Below are 17,974 nucleotides of genomic sequence, written 5' to 3' on the forward strand. Positions count from 1 at the left end.
TGATTTTAGCGTCACCTGTTGGAGAAGCCGGGAAGTGCAGCTCTGACGCCCATGAATTGACTGCTGGGGTTGTTCTGCTTAATTACAGAGGCAGATTAAATACATCGAGAGCTGCTGGATATAGACTATTGTATTTAACCAGACATAATCCAAACAAGACTCTATAAATCATCTGTATTTAAAAGTAGCTGAGTGAGAGGAAAAAAAAGCTTCACAATAAAATCACACCCTCTATAACAATTTGTATATATTCCACTATATATTTGATAATGTTTGTAACATGAATAAGATAAAGCGTGTCTCTAACTACACGGAGTCAATATTGTGTTGTCACTCTGTCTTCTCACCCTTACTACTACCACCACCTACCGGCGCCTTCGGAGCATTGTGAACGCACGGCCACCTATCAGGAGGCACGAGTCGGTGTTGCTGTATGAGGGGACGTTCATGCCACGACGAAGCGCGAGTGTGACACACGTGCTGCTCTTTACGGTGGTTCCTCATCTCCCTGGCAGCTCAAAACACAGGCTGGGAGACTAATTTAAATACGTAACTAACATTCATTAACAAAACTGTAATTTTCTCACGACAGGTGATTGAATCTGAAGTAATTGTTTAATATTGTGTTGTTGTTGTTGTTGTTTTTTTTCAGTAAGAGTGATGAGTGATATGTGAAAAGCCGAGTCTGACTTTGTCCTTCAGGGTTTCCCCGTTTTGCGTTCTGTGGCACTAACAGCCCCTCATACACCCCCCCCCCCCCTCCTCCTCCTCCCCACCCCCTTCTCCGTACGGCCTACGCGTTCTCCTCCAGAGGTACGGTGCACGGTGCGCGGCTGACGATGGATCCAGAGCTCCGCGGCTTTGGCTCCTGTGTGTGAGTGTCTATTTTAAACCCAGTCACCGTTTTCGTCGTCGCCTTCTACCGCACATCCGGCCGAGGAGGAGCAGGAGAAGATGGGCTGCTGCTCCGCGCGACGCGTCTTCATCCTCCTGTGTTGTTTGCAGCTGGTGAGATGCTTTTTCCTCTCTCGCACATGATGCGGCTTCACATCAGGCCAGTCGTTTCTCCGCGTTAGTCAGAAAGTTGTAAAAATTAATCACTACCAACTATACAACAATGTTATTGTAGTTTATTTAATAATTTATAGGATTAAATTAGTAAAACATTCTGTAAATTCTACGGCTGTAAGAGCTTATTGGTGCTTTGTCTTTTACATTGTATGACAATGTAAAATATGTTATTAACTTGTGACATGCAGTTACTACTTTAATATATTCTTTAATGGTGGGTTTTACAATCAATATTAATTTTGGTTTCTCGTCTAAATAGATAAATACAAACTAGAAGAAAAACAAGTGGTCCATGAAGAAAAGGATGGTGCAGATAATGACGTATCCACTCTCTGGCCACTTTATTAGGGACACTTGAAAAGTCCAAGGCAATCTCCTTTGATTTTACTGTTACAAGCTTATAATTTTCCAGCTTTGAAGTTCAAAAAGGTGGAGATTGTGCTTTATGCTAACGGGACGAAGTGGTTTGCATTAGGAGATCATTCAAATGTTTGGGCCTTCGTGAATGAGAAATCACAGCCTTCAGAGCAGAGCTTCTGCATTGCTCATATATATATATGGCAGCTCTATAGAGAGAGACTGAGTGGCGACCAGCGCACCACCACAATGAAGCGCTGCACCCACTCTGTCCTGCTTTCTGTTTCCCACCCTGCCCCCTTCATGACTGACTGGGGCACTGACCTCAGAGGACACAACAATATATCCCAGCTCTGTTTCTACCCCCAGCAGGCTTTGTCGCCTTCAACTTAGTTGTCATGACAACCTATTTAAATACAATAAACTGCAGCCGTTTTTGCAGTGTTTTAAGGCCAGGCATCACATCCTCACCCGGCGCAGACTTAGAATCTGTCTCTCTTCTTTCTGCTCATGTCCACGCTTCAGCTCGCTGCCCTGGAGAGGCAGGTGTTTGACTTCCTGGGATACCAGTGGGCTCCCATCATGATCAACTTCTTCCACATCATCGTGGTCATTCTGGGCCTGTTCGGTGCCATCCAGTACAGGTCACGTTACGTTGCCATGGTAAAAACACCAGACCTCATTTAGATTTGTTGTAGCAGTTAGTAACAGCAGCATTGGACTATAAGGTTGCAAATCATTACTTTTATAAAAATACTAGACATCAATGATGTCCTGCCTTGTTTCCAGACTTTATATTGCATTGTTCCTTTTCACTCAGTACCTGCTGTGGACGTTGTTGTGGGTCGGCTGGAATGTCTTTGTGTGCTGCCTCTACTTGGATTTAGGAGGCCTTTCAAAGGTGAGTCTGATGATCACGTTAGCGCCACATAATTAGAGAGCCCCACGGCGACAGCCTCTAAATACAGTGCTCGGCCCGTTCTGTGGCACAGGCTCCTTTCAGAACCTGTATCAAGTTACAGACACATAGTACCACACCTACCAAAGTCAGCACCCCTCGGACTTTTGGAAGCCTCACAGGCCATATGACATCCTCAAGAGTCCAGCCTGAGATAGAACCAAAACTTCCATATTTTATTATTTTTATGTTTATTGATTGATTATTTATCTAAACTGTGATTTCTTTGTAACTTTCCAACTAATACTTATGTGACTTCACAAAACTTTTAAGTTTTATAAATGAAAGTAGCTCCACGTTTCACTGGTTAAAATCCAGCTGTTCCTTCATTTTCCCCCTTCCTAATGTTTTAATGCACTATGCAATGACACAGCTGGTCCTGCAGTCAGGTTGCTTCCCCACCCTCTCTGCGCTCTGCAGGACAGTGACACTCTCTCTCTGGGCGTGTCGTCACACCGCTCCTGGTGGAGGGACAATGGGCCGGGCTGCGCCGCTGAGCACCTTCCCTCTGCTGGCTGGGAGAACCAGCAGAATCCTGAGCTGACCACAGTGCTGAGCTGCTGGCTGGAATACCAGTACATAGAGATTCTGCACTGCATCATCCAGCTTTTCATATCAGTGAGTCTCTGTTCGTCATATTATTCCTGTTACCATTCAGGTTTATTAAGCAATGACAATACAATGACTCTTAATTGGGACACCCATTGTTTTAATATCAATAAATATGCTTCTCCCCGACTTAACTGAACTGTTGCTTAGCAACAGCGACTGTAAATTAGAAAACAGAATTCACCATTTAAGAAAGGCAACACATGTCACTATCATTCTCATTCATACAGAGCTTCTATATCATGAACTGCACTTGGTTGATACTGTATACTGTTGCATAGGGCTACAACTAACGATGAAATCATTAAACGTTAATATGCTTTTAATAATTGTTATAGAGCCATTTCTTTTTTTAGATTGCATTTTATTACTTGATTCATAGAATATACTGTATCACCAGAAACATTTCATACTATTATGCACAGACAATATGCCCAGATTACAGTGGCGTTAGATGTTTTTCTTATGTCATAGGAGCCATATTGATCTACAAACAGGAGATATTTTAATTAAAGAAAGAGAAAAAAGATATAAAAAAAAACATTTTGCACTGCAGCGTGTATAATTATGCCTCAAACCATAATGTTCACAGCTCCTGGGATTTGTTTACGCCTGCTACTTCATCAGCACTTTTTCAGATGAGGAGGACAGCTGTAAGTACAATGATGTCAAATAGAAGCAATTTTTACATAAAGTTTACTGCTCCTCTGATCTGCATGCATTATATTTTTTTTGCTCTTTTAAATCCACTTGTATTACTTTTTTTTCATAGGTATGTTTTTATGCTTTGAATGCGTTTGTATCCTACTCATTCTTTTTTTTCTAATTTCTTATAGTTAATTTTACTGGTGAACTTCACTATCCCATCAAACCCTCTCAGTTACTCTTCTAGTGTTAAAGGTTGACAGGTAGGTAACGTTGCTAATCTTTTGACTGCTAATTACAGTTTTGTGTTGTTTTTTGTCCAACATAACATATGTCTTGTATTTTGTTCAGATTATAAATAACGATGAGCAAGACTGAGTTGAAACCTGAGAAGTCAAACATCTCTGAAGATTGGCATCATGTTTGGCCTCTGGCCTCAGGCTCAGTAAATCATCTGTCACAGGCGCTGAATCCCATGAGAATCTCATGAGATGTTCTGGTGTGTCATTGTATAAAATCCACAGGCGTATTTATAATGTGTTGTCACTGCAAAACGTAATAAGAGTGTAATTGTGTGTGTTTAGTGCACATGGGGGTGTGGACGAGATCATTGATATTGAGTAAAGACAGCTGTCTTACAGTCAGATCTCAAAGAATAATGTTTCTTTTATATTCATTGAAATGTTTATGTGTTGTCTCGTGTTTAATATACTTAAGCAAAATAAACCACATCTTCAGTAATACCTGTACCAGCTCTGTTCAGATTTCTTATTTTTTAAATAATTCATCTGGTGATTTTTGGCATGGAATGATCCATACAAATGTTTATGTGATTCTAAATTGTGTAGCCCAAGCCTTACAGCTATAGGGTATTCACCTTTAAATACAGTGGTGCCCGGCATGACATTGTTTAGCCTTGGAACGAGAAACTATACATTTACGTATTTCGCACATTAAGAGAAAAAACTGTCTTTCACTTGGAGATTTTTGGTGTTAGAATGAATGCGTTTTTGCCTCACAACCGTACGAATTTTAAGGAACCAAATGACAGTGTACGCGATTGATGGCTACAGCTAGTAGGCGGCAGTAGTGAAACACCCACGATGTCGTAAATACACGAAGAAGAAAACGACGCCGCATTAGATGCCGCCGCGCACGTTCCGTCGTATGCGTCACTTCCGCCTAAAGTGCCCGGATGATCGTACCTTTAGGGGCCAGTGAACGCAGCTACAGTGGCTGGTTGGAGCTTAATTCAACAGTGAGGGACTCGGAGCGGATTGAAGCTCCGCTGGATTAATGTGGACAGGAAAACGCGGAGTCGCAGCAGGACTACGACAAGCGAAGAAGCGAAGTGACAGCGACCTAGTGCTGCTGCTAACCGCTTAACTGTTAGCAAAGTAACGCGGAGAAGGAGAGAGAGAGCGCGCGATACAGAGAGAGAGAGAGAGAGAGAGAGCTTCTCCAGCTATTAGCCTGTCCACAGAGCGGAGTTTGTGCAGCGTACACACTGTGCGTATTGTCAGAATTGAACACAACACCTGGTGGATGAATGATGTCTGCTGCTAGCATTGATCCTCAGGTAAGCAACGGGAGCAAACACTTCGCTTCAGATGATGTATTTCCACATGGAGGCGAGATGTGCGGTGTGCGCATCCCACTCTGAAGACGATGCTAGTGGGCTAGGTTAGTTAGCCAAAGAAGAGGGGAGCTTAGCTAGAAAACTGCTCTCTGCTGGCAAAATATGCAGGCCTGCACCACAGTCTCCAGTGACTGATAGATGTTACAGCACGGCTCGTCGTCGCACCTGTCAGACAGTCTTTAACGGCAGTTGGTCGGGTAGATGTCGGTGTGCATGTCAATGTGTGATGACTATATAATAATCGTGACCCATGCACGGCTTTCCTGTTCTCCTCCTTTTACATGCATCCCTGCTCTCAACGCAACCACCAAGACATCAAAAGGACAAGATGCAGGCAAAGGTGAGAACGAATGCACACCTCGAAAATTTTCCTGCACCCAAAGACGTCACGAGTAAACAGTTTAGCATCCTGCAGAGTCCACAACGTACGTAGCTGTCGCATGTTAGCTCATATCGCATCTTCCTTAGCTTGATATCATAAGTCATTACACTTCTGCACTGTTTTCATGGGGCTCTGCGTGTGAGTGCACGCAGGGTTCCATTCTGACTGTAATGTATTTTGCATGTGTCTGTTCTTATTTTAGGAATCTTACAGGTTAAAGATTCTGCCTGTATGTTCAGGGTCATTGCCATGCTGCAGAATTATTTAAGGGATCAATAAGACCCCACCCTGTCGGTACTGATGATGGATCGGAATATAAACATCTACAGCATTTACAAACACACATGGTTTATGTGTTATGTAAACAAACTTGGTGTTTAACCTCTGGTTGTAGGTTTAGTGTCAGAATTTTTTGGGTCAGAGTTTTGTTCAGTTTTTGTTTCACTTTTTTTCTATTTTTCATTTGTATTAAGTTTGGTTCACGTTTTAGTACATTCAGAGTCAGGATATAAGTGATAACTCATACATTAACAGGTATTTTAGCATCAGGTTGTTTAGTGCTGTCTTCATATTTTCATGTGCAGTTTTGATAACCATTTAATTTCATTGCAGCTTTTCCAGTTTCTGTTCAGAACGGCTCCATCCATCAAAAGGATACAGTCCATGACAGTGACTTTGAGCCTTATCTCACTGGACAGTCCAATCAGGTGAGCAAGACGAATACACATTGCATGAGAATCATTTACTATCTAGTTTAATTTAGTGTTCTCACAATAAATCTGTGTTGTGTTTCTATTTCTAGAACAACAGCTATCAGTCCATAACAGACCCGTACCTGTCCAGCTACTATGCTCCCTCTATTGGATTTCCTTACCCACTCAGTGAGGCGCCTTGGTCTACAGGTGGTGACCCACCAATTCCTTACCTGACACCCTATGCCCCCCTCAGCAATGGAGACCATCACTTTATGCATGACACAGTATTTGGCCAGCCAGGTGGGCTCAGCAACAGCATCTATCCTCACAGGTTTAACTTTTTCCCAGAGAACCCAGCTTTTTCTGCTTGGGGCACTAGTGGTTCTCAGGGCCAACAGACTCAGAGCTCAGCCTATGGGGGAAGTTACAGCTACCCACCCAGCTCTTTAGGAGGCACCCTGGTCCCTGATGGTCAGACAGGTTTCCATAGTGACACACTGAGCAAGGCTCCAGGTATGAACAGCCTAGAGCAGGGCATGCTGGGCCTAAAAATAGGTGGAGATGTGACAGGAAGTGGTTCAGGTGTTAAGAATGCTGGCTCTGTGATTGGTGGAGGTGGCAGTATAGCTGCAGCTGTTGCTACAGGCAACGGTGGCACACAGATTGGAATGCTCCCTCCAAAACCTACATCGTGGGCTGCTATAGCCAGTAAACCTGCCAAGCTGCAACAACAAAAGACCAAGAACAAGACTAGCACACCCTTAGCTGGAGGAGTTCTGCCTCCACCTGCCATTAAACACAACATAGACATAGATACATGGGATAATAAAGGTATCCCTACCAAGATGGCCCCTCCTCTGCCCCACCACCACCACCACCAACAGCATCCACCACAACTACACTCTCATGCTCCCAGTCTGCTACCTCCCCTTCAACAGTCTATTCAGTCTGCTCAGTCCCTTGTGCAACAGATGACCATGCAGGGTCCTCCTCCACCTCCTCCTCAGCCTTACCAGAACCACAACTCTGCCCCAGCACCCCAGACTCGCTGGATTGCACCACGTAACCGCAACTTGTGTTATGGTGGTGGAAGCTTGGACAGCAGCGGCTCCTCTAATGGTGGTGGTGTTGGCAATGGGTGTGGGGGAGGTATGGGTGGTCCCCCAGAGCTGGGTTTAGAGTCCCACCCTGTGTTGGAGAAGCTACGAGCGGCCCACAGCTACAACCCCAAGGACTTTGACTGGAACCTGAAGAACGGCCGTGTGTTTATCATCAAAAGCTACTCTGAGGATGACATCCACCGCTCCATCAAGTACTCCATCTGGTGCAGCACAGAACACGGCAACAAGCGCTTGGACTCAGCCTACAGGGCAATGAACTCTAAAGGGCCTGTCTACTTGCTGTTCAGTGTCAACGGCAGCGGCCATTTCTGCGGCGTTGCAGAGATGCGCTCTCCAGTGGACTATGGTACCAGCGCTGGTGTTTGGGCACAGGACAAGTGGAAGGGCAAGTTTGATGTGAACTGGTTGTTTGTTAAAGACGTGCCTAATAGCCAGCTGCGCCACATCCGCCTGGAGAACAATGACAACAAGCCAGTCACCAACTCACGTGACACTCAAGAGGTTCCTCTGGAAAAGGCAAAGCAGGTGCTCAAGATTATCGCCCAGTATAAACACACCACCTCCATCTTTGATGACTTCTCCCACTATGAGAAGAAGCAGGAGGAGGAGGAGGTGGTGAAAAAGGTAGTGATTTCCTTTACACATAACTGCTACCAAGGCATTTAAGGAGATTATTGGGGTATAGAGGAAGTCATGTTAACACAATTGGCCTGGTAGTAGATAGAGCATCGACCTGGGAAGCAGAAGGTCCCTGGTTCGAGCAATAAATAAAATTATTAATTATTGTACTGTTATTAATAATTGTTATAATATTACATTAAAGTATGAAATACAGCAGAATTATTTTCATTTATTGTAAATTTCTTTGGGCTCCCTGCTTGTGAGAAACCTTATAAAACAGGAAACATCTTCCTCTGTCCTTTTTAAAATTAAGATTAGTCATTTTTCTTCTTAGTCTTCTTAGTCTTTTTGTCAGATGTTTTATTATATATGCATTGTTTTTAAACATAGTTTGCTAATTAAGTAATTAAATACTGATGTTTGTCAGTTGTTAATAAATCTGTGTTTTGTTTTGTTTTTTTTTTGTTTTTTTGCAGAGCTATGAACCTTCATCAATACAGAGCCGATCCCGACTCACTCAGGTAAAATCTATTTCAGCACGTGATTATAGTTTAGTGGAATCTTTATTTTTTTTAATAACAATATCCTGATTTTTTTTCTCCCTTTCTCCATTCAGGATCGCCAGAAATAAACTCTAGAAGATGGCTTCTGAAAGTTTGTTTGTGCTTGGGTGGATGTACTAAAACTTAGATTTCAAAATAAAACACAAGGACATACACAAAATGAAAACTAATATTTTTTTCTATTTAAGTTCTTTGACTTTGGCCCATGTCAAACTTTTGAGCCATTGCTCCCAGTTCCCCAATCTTGTGTGTGCAGGGATGAAGCTAGTTCCATCAGTTGAATCGCTTCAATATATTTTCTTGTTTTTTCTGTATTTTTTTAGCCTTATAAATCTCTATCGCTACCCAAGGACTCGTATTTTTAACTAAATATAAATATCTGCACGTCTGTTTTGAAAATCTTTTGACATCATGCTGCTGAAATTCAGTGACTGTTCACTTTGTGGTTTGTGTGTTGGAGAAATGTTAAGTGCTTGTATTGGTTGATCTTAATGAGTGAACAGCACCTTATTGACAAATGTCTGCTATCTGTGTGTGGCCAGTTGTATTTTATATTATCAGGAGGAAAAAAAGAACCTGTATAATGCTCCTTGCTTTCAGATGAGGGGCGTCTTACTATGGTGGAAGAATGTGTACACTGAAAGTTTCTGTATGCGTAGACATAATCGTGACAAGGTTGTGACGTTGAGAAAGATTTAAATGTTAGAAAAATATTTTGAAAATTGTATCACCTGACTTACTAAGTTAAATTGAACGTTAAGTGGAGGCTTTTCCTTTCCCTCCAGATTGGAGCCTTAACATTTCTTTTCAGCAGTAGTGTAACTGTAAATGAATTTAGAATTTTTTTTTTTTTTTTTTTTTTACTGTACCTCGAAAATTTCAACCAGAGTTTCAGGGAAAAGAGGTCTAGAGATCAAAATGCTCTTGAAAGTGGTCCCTCTCTTTCTTCTTTTATAGGACGGGATACAAACTTACTGTCTGAGTTCAGATTTATACCGACACAATTTGCTTTGTGTCTCATTCTGTTACAGTGACGTTGATTTCCTCCTGTTCCCAGCTGTTCTAACAGGAGTGTTTATGAAATGATGGAGGCGATGTAGCATGTACTGCTTTTAAAACTTAGTCCAGGCCTGTATCTTTGTTTTTTTGTTACTTGTTCTTACTTAACATCATTATAATGCTGGCATTTTCACCATTTTCATCCAATATAATTAACTATAACCTGTCCACGTCATCCTCAGAAAATGTAAGCTTTAATGTATCTGCATTTCTAACTGAGATCGCCTCAAAATGTAAACTGTAGCATTATACTTAACTGATTTATTGTCAAGTGTATGAAAACCCAGAGACTAGCCTATATGGTATATGTTTGTGATCTTTTTTTTATTGCTTGCTGTATTGTGTGTATGTGTATGCAAGAGTGAAAGAAAAGAGAGGGAGTATGACTGTGGAGCAATCAGAGTTATATAATGATATTGGAGTATAGAAAATTTATGCAACAAAAAAAGTTTTAAGTCACCCCTGAATTAAATATCTGTTGTACCAGAGGTCGCTATCACATTCTTAGATTTGATCATGTTCATTATTAAAGATATACTTATCTGTTGTTTGTGGGGTCTTTATTATTGTCAGACAACTTTTGTTTATTAAGTCAATCTTACGTACACAATCCAAAATCAAACAAAATATCAAACCTGCATTAGATTCAGGATTTTTCACAATTACAAAATATGTTATTTAGGGTTGACTTTGACTGTTTGATTAATGTTAAATATGTTTGGACTAAACACACTGCTTAAAAACTCAAGGATCTTGTTCCCTGCTTTGTTCATTCAGCTTTAGTTGAATATGGTTTAGGTGAGTTAACTATCACATGGAACGTTTTCTAGCACATTTAGCAAAGAAAATGAAAGCACAAAACCACCTTTGACCTGGTCTCTTCAGTTTTTCCACAACAATACATTTGGTTCTCCCATTTGTTCCAGTTTGAACTATTTTACAGGCAAGTTGATTACATAACAATGTAGAACCATACTATAAGTGGCACCAGTCCCGTCCCAAATCAAAATGTTTCTGTTTAATTTTCTTCAGAAGACGTGGATTTATAGATTAATCTGGAAGAAATAAACTGGTGTATGAAAAGCTATATGTCTATCATTTCAGCGGTGCAATTGTGCTGTCAATTATTTATTTATGGAATTTTGAAAGAGTGGAAAAAATTCTCTTTAAAATTTTATAGAGGCCAAGATGAAATTTGCTTTTTTCTCTCATCAGTGATACTGTAGGTAATTTGTTAATATTTAGACTAAAATAAAGCAAAAACTGCCATTTCTCTTCCCTGTAAGCATTTAACAGTCTTAACCATTGTTCCAAAATCTCTAGCTGCCTAGTTCGCACGTCTCCTGGAAAATGCAGATGTGGCAGCAGCTGGTTCTGACTGATGTCACCTCTCAAAGTTTGTGTGACACGGTAATTAAAATTGACACGAAATCACAACATCTACAGGAAAATGGGTCATGTGTGGTCGGAAACAGGCAGCCTTTGTTCCCGTGAGCAGACGATCTCTCCGTCTTCATGAATGATGCAGGACGCGCAGAGAGGGATTCCTCTCTTGGCATTCACCGCGTGCCTTAATTGTATGGCAAATTAATCAAGGTCCGCCGTGAACACGAGGAGCTGGAATCCTGGGCCTTAACGGGATCTGTGGCGGCTGTGTGACGGGATGCAACGCGCGCGCGCACACACACGCACAAATACGCGCGCGCACACAAACGACAGAACCTCCACATACGCATAAAAGATGTCGCGGGTCTGTGCGCCACCGCAGTGCACTGTTGTATAGAATCCCGCAAACGCAATGTGCAGCCGCTTTCATTTCACCGCGGCCGTGGCGCAAACAAAGCTGGACTTCAACCTTCCCGTCGCGTCCTATTAACAGCGCACACCCAACCGCGTCCTGTGGGGCCCGACATTGACTGTCCAGCTCCGGGGCTTCTGCATTCCGCAGCACAGCGGCCGCTCCGTGGGGGCGTCTCTGCCCTGCGCGATTTCAGCAGCGATGTGGATCCGCGGAGTGAAGCGGGCCGAACAATGCCGTCCGTCCTCCCCGCTGGGTTCGGTCTCAGCCGATGCGGGAGCCCAGGCCCCGCGGACGGTGATGTCCGCACGGATTCGGTGCCGGCAGAGACGGGCTTCAGCTTCGTCGCGGCTTCGCGTGTAAAAACCTGACCGACTATTCGTCGATGTCCTGGATATTACACATTTCTTCACATCGAGCGCACTCGTCCTGATTTGCGTGTGACTTTGATGCCCCGATCCTCATAGGCTGAAGCGATGACGTCATGACGCGGACCCGTCTCCCAGATCAAACGCTGAATACTGCCCCCATTAACGCGTCTGGCAGGTCGGGTTCATAGAACGTCTTCGCTCTATGTCGTCTCATTCTTCGTCTGAACAGCACCGACGGCCGCGTGATGCGCTGACCGCGGTCCTGAAATCGGATCCGCGGTGGATCAGCACAGAAGTGACTCTTCTCCTCGGAAACATTCCCCCGGTCGCCGTCTGTGGATTTCATTCAGACCCAATAGTGAGAGAGTTGTGGTTTCTCCTGCTGCGGTCTCACTGATTTTGTGCAAAACAACAGTAATGTGAGGGAAGATGGCGTCCTTAAAGGGGACCCCCACTGATGTCACGCATCAGAGGTAGTGGCATCAGCTGTTCTGACCTGAGCCCTTGACTTAGAATGATACAACAAAGTATTGCTAATAGTTTAATTTCATTTAGTTTCGAATGAAGCCAATGATAATATTATCAGACTTCCCAGCATGCACCCTGCTTTACATTATCTAATAAATGCCTGTTGAGTACATTTAAGAAAAAAGAGAGTTCTGTTGTTACTCGTTATTAATGTTATGCTACAACTGCATAATCTCTATCTCAGAGCAGCAAGTGTGTTAATTTCTGTGATATATTAAAAAACTTGATATGCTGCATCTTTATTCATTTGTATCAACTTCCTCCATTACAGCCATACTTCATTCCCCACAAATTCAAAACATCAGGTACTGAACAACAGACAAATGCAAAGGCAAAATGAATAAACGTTTTTATTTTTTTTACGTATATAAATAGATTTATTTGTTCAGCTTCTTTGCTCTAATTAGGGCGAAACTGTCCCTAGGCTTTGAACCAACTCTCAATCAGGAAAAATCAAAAACCTTAATTTTTTATTTCTTCCGAGAAGCTATAATTAACCTAATATGTTTAAGAGTGACCAGTAGTTTGTATTTTGTCTTAATTTAAGATAAATTTAAAATTTTAATTTGTTTTTATGATTTAGTAAAACAAACTAAAGAACATTATCATCTGAATTGCAATAGTACGCTGTACTGCCATTAATTAGGTCTGTTTGACAACAATCAACACATAAATAAACATAATATAATAAACTAATGAATCAGATACTATATGGTTTTTGAAATGGAAGGTCAGAGTCACATCACAGTAAGTTCACTGTAATGTTCCAGGTCAACACGACGGGCATCTCCAAAGATGAGGAAAATCCCAAGACCTGTGGCGTTTACCAGTGTGATGAGTGAGAACACCTTTGCCCAGGACAGGGTGACCTCGATCAGGTACCCAGACGAGGAGACCAGCACCACTCCTGCACAGCGGCGGCGGACGTCAGGCATTGGCATCAGTGGCAGTAGTAAGAGTGGGGAATTTACATTAGATACAGTTGTAAAAATTTGCCATTTCAGACACAGAAATTTTTTAACTCATTGTCTCTGTAATACACACCCATAAGAGCACCCAGCATATTCATGAAACCTGTTAGAGAAAGACAATATTAATCAATAAACCTGAATAAACATAATTTGATGCCTCAGGAGAGTCTTTGCAAGTTTAGGCTGCTAGAAACTCACCAAAGAGGGCACCTGCGCATGATGGGGTGAGATCCTGCACATTCACAGACACACCCCTGAAAAACATTGAAGCTCATCACATTAGGACACACTTTCAATAGCGAAGACTCTTCTACATCGTTAAGTTACTCCAATGCTGACAAACCCTCACCTGCAGCCGGATGATACATGAGCACAAATACAACACATAGCTTTTTTAGTAGGAAATCTTAAAAATGGCAGATAACTATCAAAAAAACAAATGATTTCTAAATTTAAGGAACTAAATGTTTTCTTTTAGAGCGAATAAAAGAAAAATGCAAACGTAGTAGTATGAAAAAGTAAGAGTGAAGCTTGACTGTACATCTACAGTACTGCTAATGCAATTTGACTCAATGCAATAGATCAGTCATGCCACAGAGTTGGACGGTGTAAATACACGTCTGGTCCTCTGGTTTAACTAGTTTCACATTTGGAATTGGATCCCACCTCGCGTATGTGGTTTTCAAATGATCTGTGCAGCCACCACATCAAATCTGAAGCAGTTTTCTTGCACATTTTGTACTATATGACACTATGACACATCTACAGTACTGTTAATGCAATTTGACTACAATAGATCAGTCATGCCACAGAGTTGGATATAATATAAAGACTTTTGGTGGAGTGTGTCATGAAAAAAGTATGATACTATTAAATCTTCAATAAAACCATCTCAGGTGTGAGTTAGTGACTGCACACAATAATGTAAAAAATTTCCAAAATGGGATTAAAACCCAGGGCTCTGACTGCAAAGAGCCATTGACTAACCACTGAGCCACAGGAATAGTAAGGCACAAAATGTGGTGAAAATAAGTCATAGTAGAGTATGTCGTTTGAAAGAGGTTTTATTTATACAGTATATATGGGGTTCAATGATATTTGCATTTTGCGTTCAGAGCACTGGGTTCAAATCTCAGCTTGGGCAGGTTTTAGAGTTACACTTATTATACTATGACTCTTTTTTCACTAAATACAGTATGTTTTACTATATTTTATTTCCATTAGTACAATTTAAACAACTCACCCACTGGAGAAGGTGAATAAACTCACAGCAGCAGAAACTAAAATCACAGCAGAGGAAGACGTGACATCTCCACACAGAAGCATCAAAAATGTGCTCGATACGCCCATGGCAAAAAACTGGGGAGAGATGTAAACGAGATGTTAATAGACACAGTCTGAAATCTGAAACACAAATAGTCATAGATTTAAAATCGGAACACGTAATTGGAGCTTGTTATCTGTCGCTGCTCAGACCGCTTTGTTCAGTCTGATAACAGAAAAATAAGTGCACCAGGTTTCTGATCCTGTGTGATCACAGTAGCGTCCAGTGCATTGCATGCTGGGAAAGCATTTCAGTTTATTGTAGATACCTATTTTACACCCAATATTCCAAGTGCTCCACTGTGTGACCAGTTTGAACAAACCTTTCACCACATAAACATCTGTAATTAAAATGTACAATGTACTGTATAATGTACAATGGAAACAGTGTTTCCAGTTCCCACCTGCATCAGCTTTCTCACAAACGATACACTGTATCCTACAACAGAAAAATATGTTAGCACTTTTATAATGAACGGTGCTGCAACTGATTTCAGATCACACCACAATTATTTACAAGACACTTTTTTAAACCTTGGTTGATGAGAAAATCTGAAATGTATCCTCCACCAAGTGCTGATGGAATAGCAACGAGCCAAGGAATTACATTATACACCCAACCCTGTAAACGAAAGAGATGAAAAACTCTGATCCCAACAATAACCACTTTCTGTATTGGATATTGAAAACAATTTGTTTGCCTTGTGGCTTTTAATTCAAATGACAGTTCAGACACTTGGTGTTGAAGACGAACCTTTGCATGTGGGAAGGATTCTTTAAAGTATGTCGGCAGCCATGACAACAGCGTGTAGGAGGTGCTGCACATGCACATGTGAGCAAAAACCATGGCCCTTAAACATAAGGAGACAACCAAACAGGATGAACCACAAGGAGTAATGCTGTTCATAGGCAGTCAGTGAAGGTATGAAGAACATATCAGCCGTACCAGACAGGCGGCTTCCTACAAAGACTCAGCCAGTGTGTTCCTGACGGACAGGGACTCGTTTCCAGCTGCTTGGAGGCCAGTTCACCTGAGCCTGAGAAGGAAAGTTACTCTGACGAAGTCCATAAGAAAACACAAGTGACGTTAGTCTGACTGGTGTGGTCACTGTACCTTTTAATAAACACTGCCACACAACGATTGCCCAGAGAGCAGACAATAAACCAGCCGCGTAGAACAAGCTCTCCCAGCCGTACCGGTCCAGCAACAGAGACCCCATCCCGCCGGATAACAACATGCTGAGGGACCAGTGGGGAAGAAACCAGTATCACCAGAGGCAATGGTGTGTTTGTGAGTGCACTGGTCATTGTGTGTGTGTATGTGCGTGTCTGGATCACGCACCCAAGATGACTACCGCTATTCATGATGCTCATTAAAAACCCCCTCTCTCCTTCCACTACACGCTGTGAGCAGAGGCTGGCCAACGATGGGTAAAAGACGCCTGGAAGACATTAAAGGCGAGATGCTAAATCTGTCTGTAGCATCAATGCTTCCCTCTGATTGCTTCCGGAAATATCACAATATGAACAGGTGCAGTGTTCACCCTGCAATAGCCCCATGATGAATCTGGCCACAGTCATGAGAGCAAGGGTGTGAGAGCCGAGCTGCGCCAGAAGAGGAGTAGCAGCTGTGATCAGAGTCCACAGGACTGTGGAGATGAAGAGGACACGCTCCCCTCCGATCCTGTCACACAAGCACGTGTTTGGAGTTAAACCCCGGCTTTACTCAACAGTTACTATAATCACAGGGTGAAAAATGTTACTTCACAAGCGGATTTCCTTACTTGTCGCTGGCATGTCCTCCCAGGACTTGTGTGAGGCAGTATCCCCAAAAGAACCCACCCAGAACCAGGCCGGACCCGATCTTACTCCAGTGAAACGTGGACGCCATGGACACCGCACAGACCGGCATGACCGTCCGGGCGCAGTACAGGAGGGAGGTGCCAACAAACAGCACCAGGATCCACTTTTGAGCCGCGGACCTGCGAGCGTGAAGAGGAACAGTCTCTACTTCTGATTTTCACGTCACACGCAAGGAAGTGGCCTCCAGGCATCCCATAACTGTCCAGCAGGGCTGTGGTCAGGGAGGTGTTTAGGTTTTACAAGTGCTTCATGCAAAGCACCGAGGTGTGTTTGACATCATCAGGCTGCTGTGAACACATCTCCATAGAGATGCAAACCAGGCACACAGCATGTGGCGGAAGCCTGGACTGGTGCGTCTTGGTCAGGGTGTGGTTGTTGCAGGTCTTATCAAAACACAAGACTTCAATATTCTCACCACAACCTCCCACTGACTGGAGTCTGGAGTTCCGGACCTGTCAGTAGCAGCTATAAAACCTGTCCCATTGAGCCTGTCTGCTCCGAATACACCTGGTTTAGTCCCTACATAGTGTGTCGGATGAACTTCTATCTCAAGAACATCAAGAGTCCTGCTGTGATTTAATCCTGATGAGCCTGTATTATTACAAACACATCATATCATCATGACAGTGCTGCTTGATTAGCAGTCTGGTAGCTATAGGTACAGAAGTGGCCGGGGAAGCAGAAGGTCGCTGGTTTGATTCCCTACCTCACCAGGTCTGTCTCAAACAGGTCATTTCAAGCTAGCTACAGTATAATGACTATTATACTATTATTACTATTATAAGCAAAATGTTAGACAGTCCTATTTACCACAGTTGGATTTTCACCAACCACACATTTAAACATGAATGACCCATTAAATTCCAGAACAGGTGGATAAGTCCCAATCTATGACAGATAACAGTGAATGAAAATTAAAATAAGTACTGAGTTTACAGCTACTGAATCGGATAATCTAATGAGGACCCAGTATATATGCATCACTTGGTAAGCAAATGAAACAATGCACCATTTAGCGGAGATGTGGCCTCCTCAGTCTCTGCTTTCTTACCTGGACCACAGATTTTGCTTTTTGGGATCCTCGTCCTTAGATTTATTTGCTTCCAGTCGACAGGCACAGACATCATTCCTGCAGTCCTCTGCTGCGCGCTCCTCAGCCATTCAAAGAACACACCTGTTAGCTCTGTATCTGTCCCGGGTTAGGACAGAAACTACAGCTACACATTGTATGCACAAAAACACAGAGGAAGCTGGTAAAACTTGTTGGAACTAAAATCTACACGGCACCAATATGTAATTTGCAAGAGTCACAGTGGAGATCCCTATGAAGGTTTCACTGGCTAAACATTTGCATTTAACCCAGACAAATTGTCAACTTCCTGTTTGGCTTTAACAACATC

At 42.6% G+C, this 17,974-nt stretch overlaps 3 protein-coding genes and 1 long non-coding RNA gene across 5 annotated transcripts; 3 read left to right on the forward strand and 1 right to left on the reverse strand.

Annotated features, from left to right (window-relative positions):
- The first annotated feature begins 777 nt into the window (after positions 1 to 777).
- nkain5 (sodium/potassium transporting ATPase interacting 5) lies at positions 778 to 4,389 on the forward strand. Its single transcript, XM_029157535.3, has 7 exons — positions 778 to 1,008; positions 1,954 to 2,091; positions 2,249 to 2,329; positions 2,807 to 3,004; positions 3,588 to 3,648; positions 3,832 to 3,903; positions 3,992 to 4,389. The coding sequence occupies exons 1-6, from the start codon at positions 955 to 957 to the stop codon at positions 3,885 to 3,887; spliced, it is 588 nt and encodes a 195-aa protein (XP_029013368.1). The 5' UTR covers positions 778 to 954; the 3' UTR covers positions 3,888 to 3,903; positions 3,992 to 4,389.
- A 418-nt stretch (positions 4,390 to 4,807) lies between these two features.
- On the forward strand, positions 4,808 to 10,267 carry ythdf1 (YTH N6-methyladenosine RNA binding protein F1). 2 transcript variants are annotated; one of them, XM_029155929.3, is made up of 6 exons: positions 4,808 to 5,219; positions 5,592 to 5,619; positions 6,274 to 6,368; positions 6,464 to 8,101; positions 8,575 to 8,619; positions 8,715 to 10,267. In XM_029155929.3, exons 1-6 carry the CDS (start codon positions 5,190 to 5,192, stop codon positions 8,727 to 8,729), a joined length of 1,851 nt encoding a protein of 616 aa, XP_029011762.1. In that variant the 5' UTR covers positions 4,808 to 5,189; the 3' UTR covers positions 8,730 to 10,267. The 2 variants fall into 2 exon arrangements, with proteins under 2 accessions (XP_029011762.1, XP_040927339.1); XM_041071405.1 differs by lacking the exon at positions 4,808 to 5,219 and having other exon boundaries at positions 5,226 to 5,619.
- A 1,094-nt stretch (positions 10,268 to 11,361) lies between these two features.
- LOC121202330 (uncharacterized) lies at positions 11,362 to 13,537 on the forward strand. Its single transcript, XR_005897861.1, has 2 exons — positions 11,362 to 12,362; positions 13,188 to 13,537. It is a non-coding gene; the product is annotated as an uncharacterized LOC121202330 (long non-coding RNA).
- LOC114858556 (solute carrier family 17 member 9-like) lies at positions 12,432 to 17,930 on the reverse strand. Its single transcript, XM_029155930.2, has 13 exons — positions 17,626 to 17,930; positions 16,496 to 16,693; positions 16,256 to 16,395; positions 16,054 to 16,153; positions 15,826 to 15,950; positions 15,658 to 15,748; positions 15,466 to 15,562; positions 15,246 to 15,333; positions 15,116 to 15,150; positions 14,632 to 14,747; positions 13,587 to 13,642; positions 13,462 to 13,491; positions 12,432 to 13,324 (listed from the first exon to the last, which is right to left on the reverse strand). The coding sequence occupies exons 1-13, from the start codon at positions 17,733 to 17,735 to the stop codon at positions 13,155 to 13,157; spliced, it is 1,356 nt and encodes a 451-aa protein (XP_029011763.1). The 5' UTR covers positions 17,736 to 17,930; the 3' UTR covers positions 12,432 to 13,154.
- Positions 17,931 to 17,974: the final 44 nt, after the last annotated feature.

Source organism: Betta splendens, chromosome 7 (assembly GCF_900634795.4).
Source record: "Betta splendens chromosome 7, fBetSpl5.4, whole genome shotgun sequence".
Taxonomy (NCBI): domain Eukaryota; kingdom Metazoa; phylum Chordata; class Actinopteri; order Anabantiformes; family Osphronemidae; genus Betta; species Betta splendens.

Excerpts from the sequence above, each read along its gene's own strand:
- nkain5 (XM_029157535.3), top strand. The coding sequence starts at position 955 with ATGGGCTGCTGCTCCGCGCGACGCGTCTTCATCCTCCTGTGTTGTTTG. Across the intron at positions 1,009-1,953 it reads TCCTGTGTTGTTTGCAGCTG|CTCGCTGCCCTGGAGAGGCA; the intron begins GTGAGATGCTTT and ends TCCACGCTTCAG. Across the intron at positions 2,092-2,248 it reads GGTCACGTTACGTTGCCATG|TACCTGCTGTGGACGTTGTT; the intron begins GTAAAAACACCA and ends CTTTTCACTCAG.
- ythdf1 (XM_041071405.1), top strand. The coding sequence starts at position 5,481 with ATGTCGGTGTGCATGTCAATGTGTGATGACTATATAATAATCGTGACC. Across the intron at positions 5,620-6,273 it reads AGGACAAGATGCAGGCAAAG|CTTTTCCAGTTTCTGTTCAG; the intron begins GTGAGAACGAAT and ends ATTTCATTGCAG. Across the intron at positions 6,369-6,463 it reads TCACTGGACAGTCCAATCAG|AACAACAGCTATCAGTCCAT; the intron begins GTGAGCAAGACG and ends TTCTATTTCTAG.
- LOC114858556 (XM_029155930.2), bottom strand. The coding sequence starts at position 17,735 with ATGGCTGAGGAGCGCGCAGCAGAGGACTGCAGGAATGATGTCTGTGCC. Across the intron at positions 16,396-16,495 it reads GGAGGACATGCCAGCGACAA|GATCGGAGGGGAGCGTGTCC; the intron begins GTAAGGAAATCC and ends CTTGTGTGACAG. Across the intron at positions 13,643-14,631 it reads TTATTCACCTTCTCCAGTGG|GGGTGTGTCTGTGAATGTGC; the intron begins GTGAGTTGTTTA and ends AATGTTTTTCAG.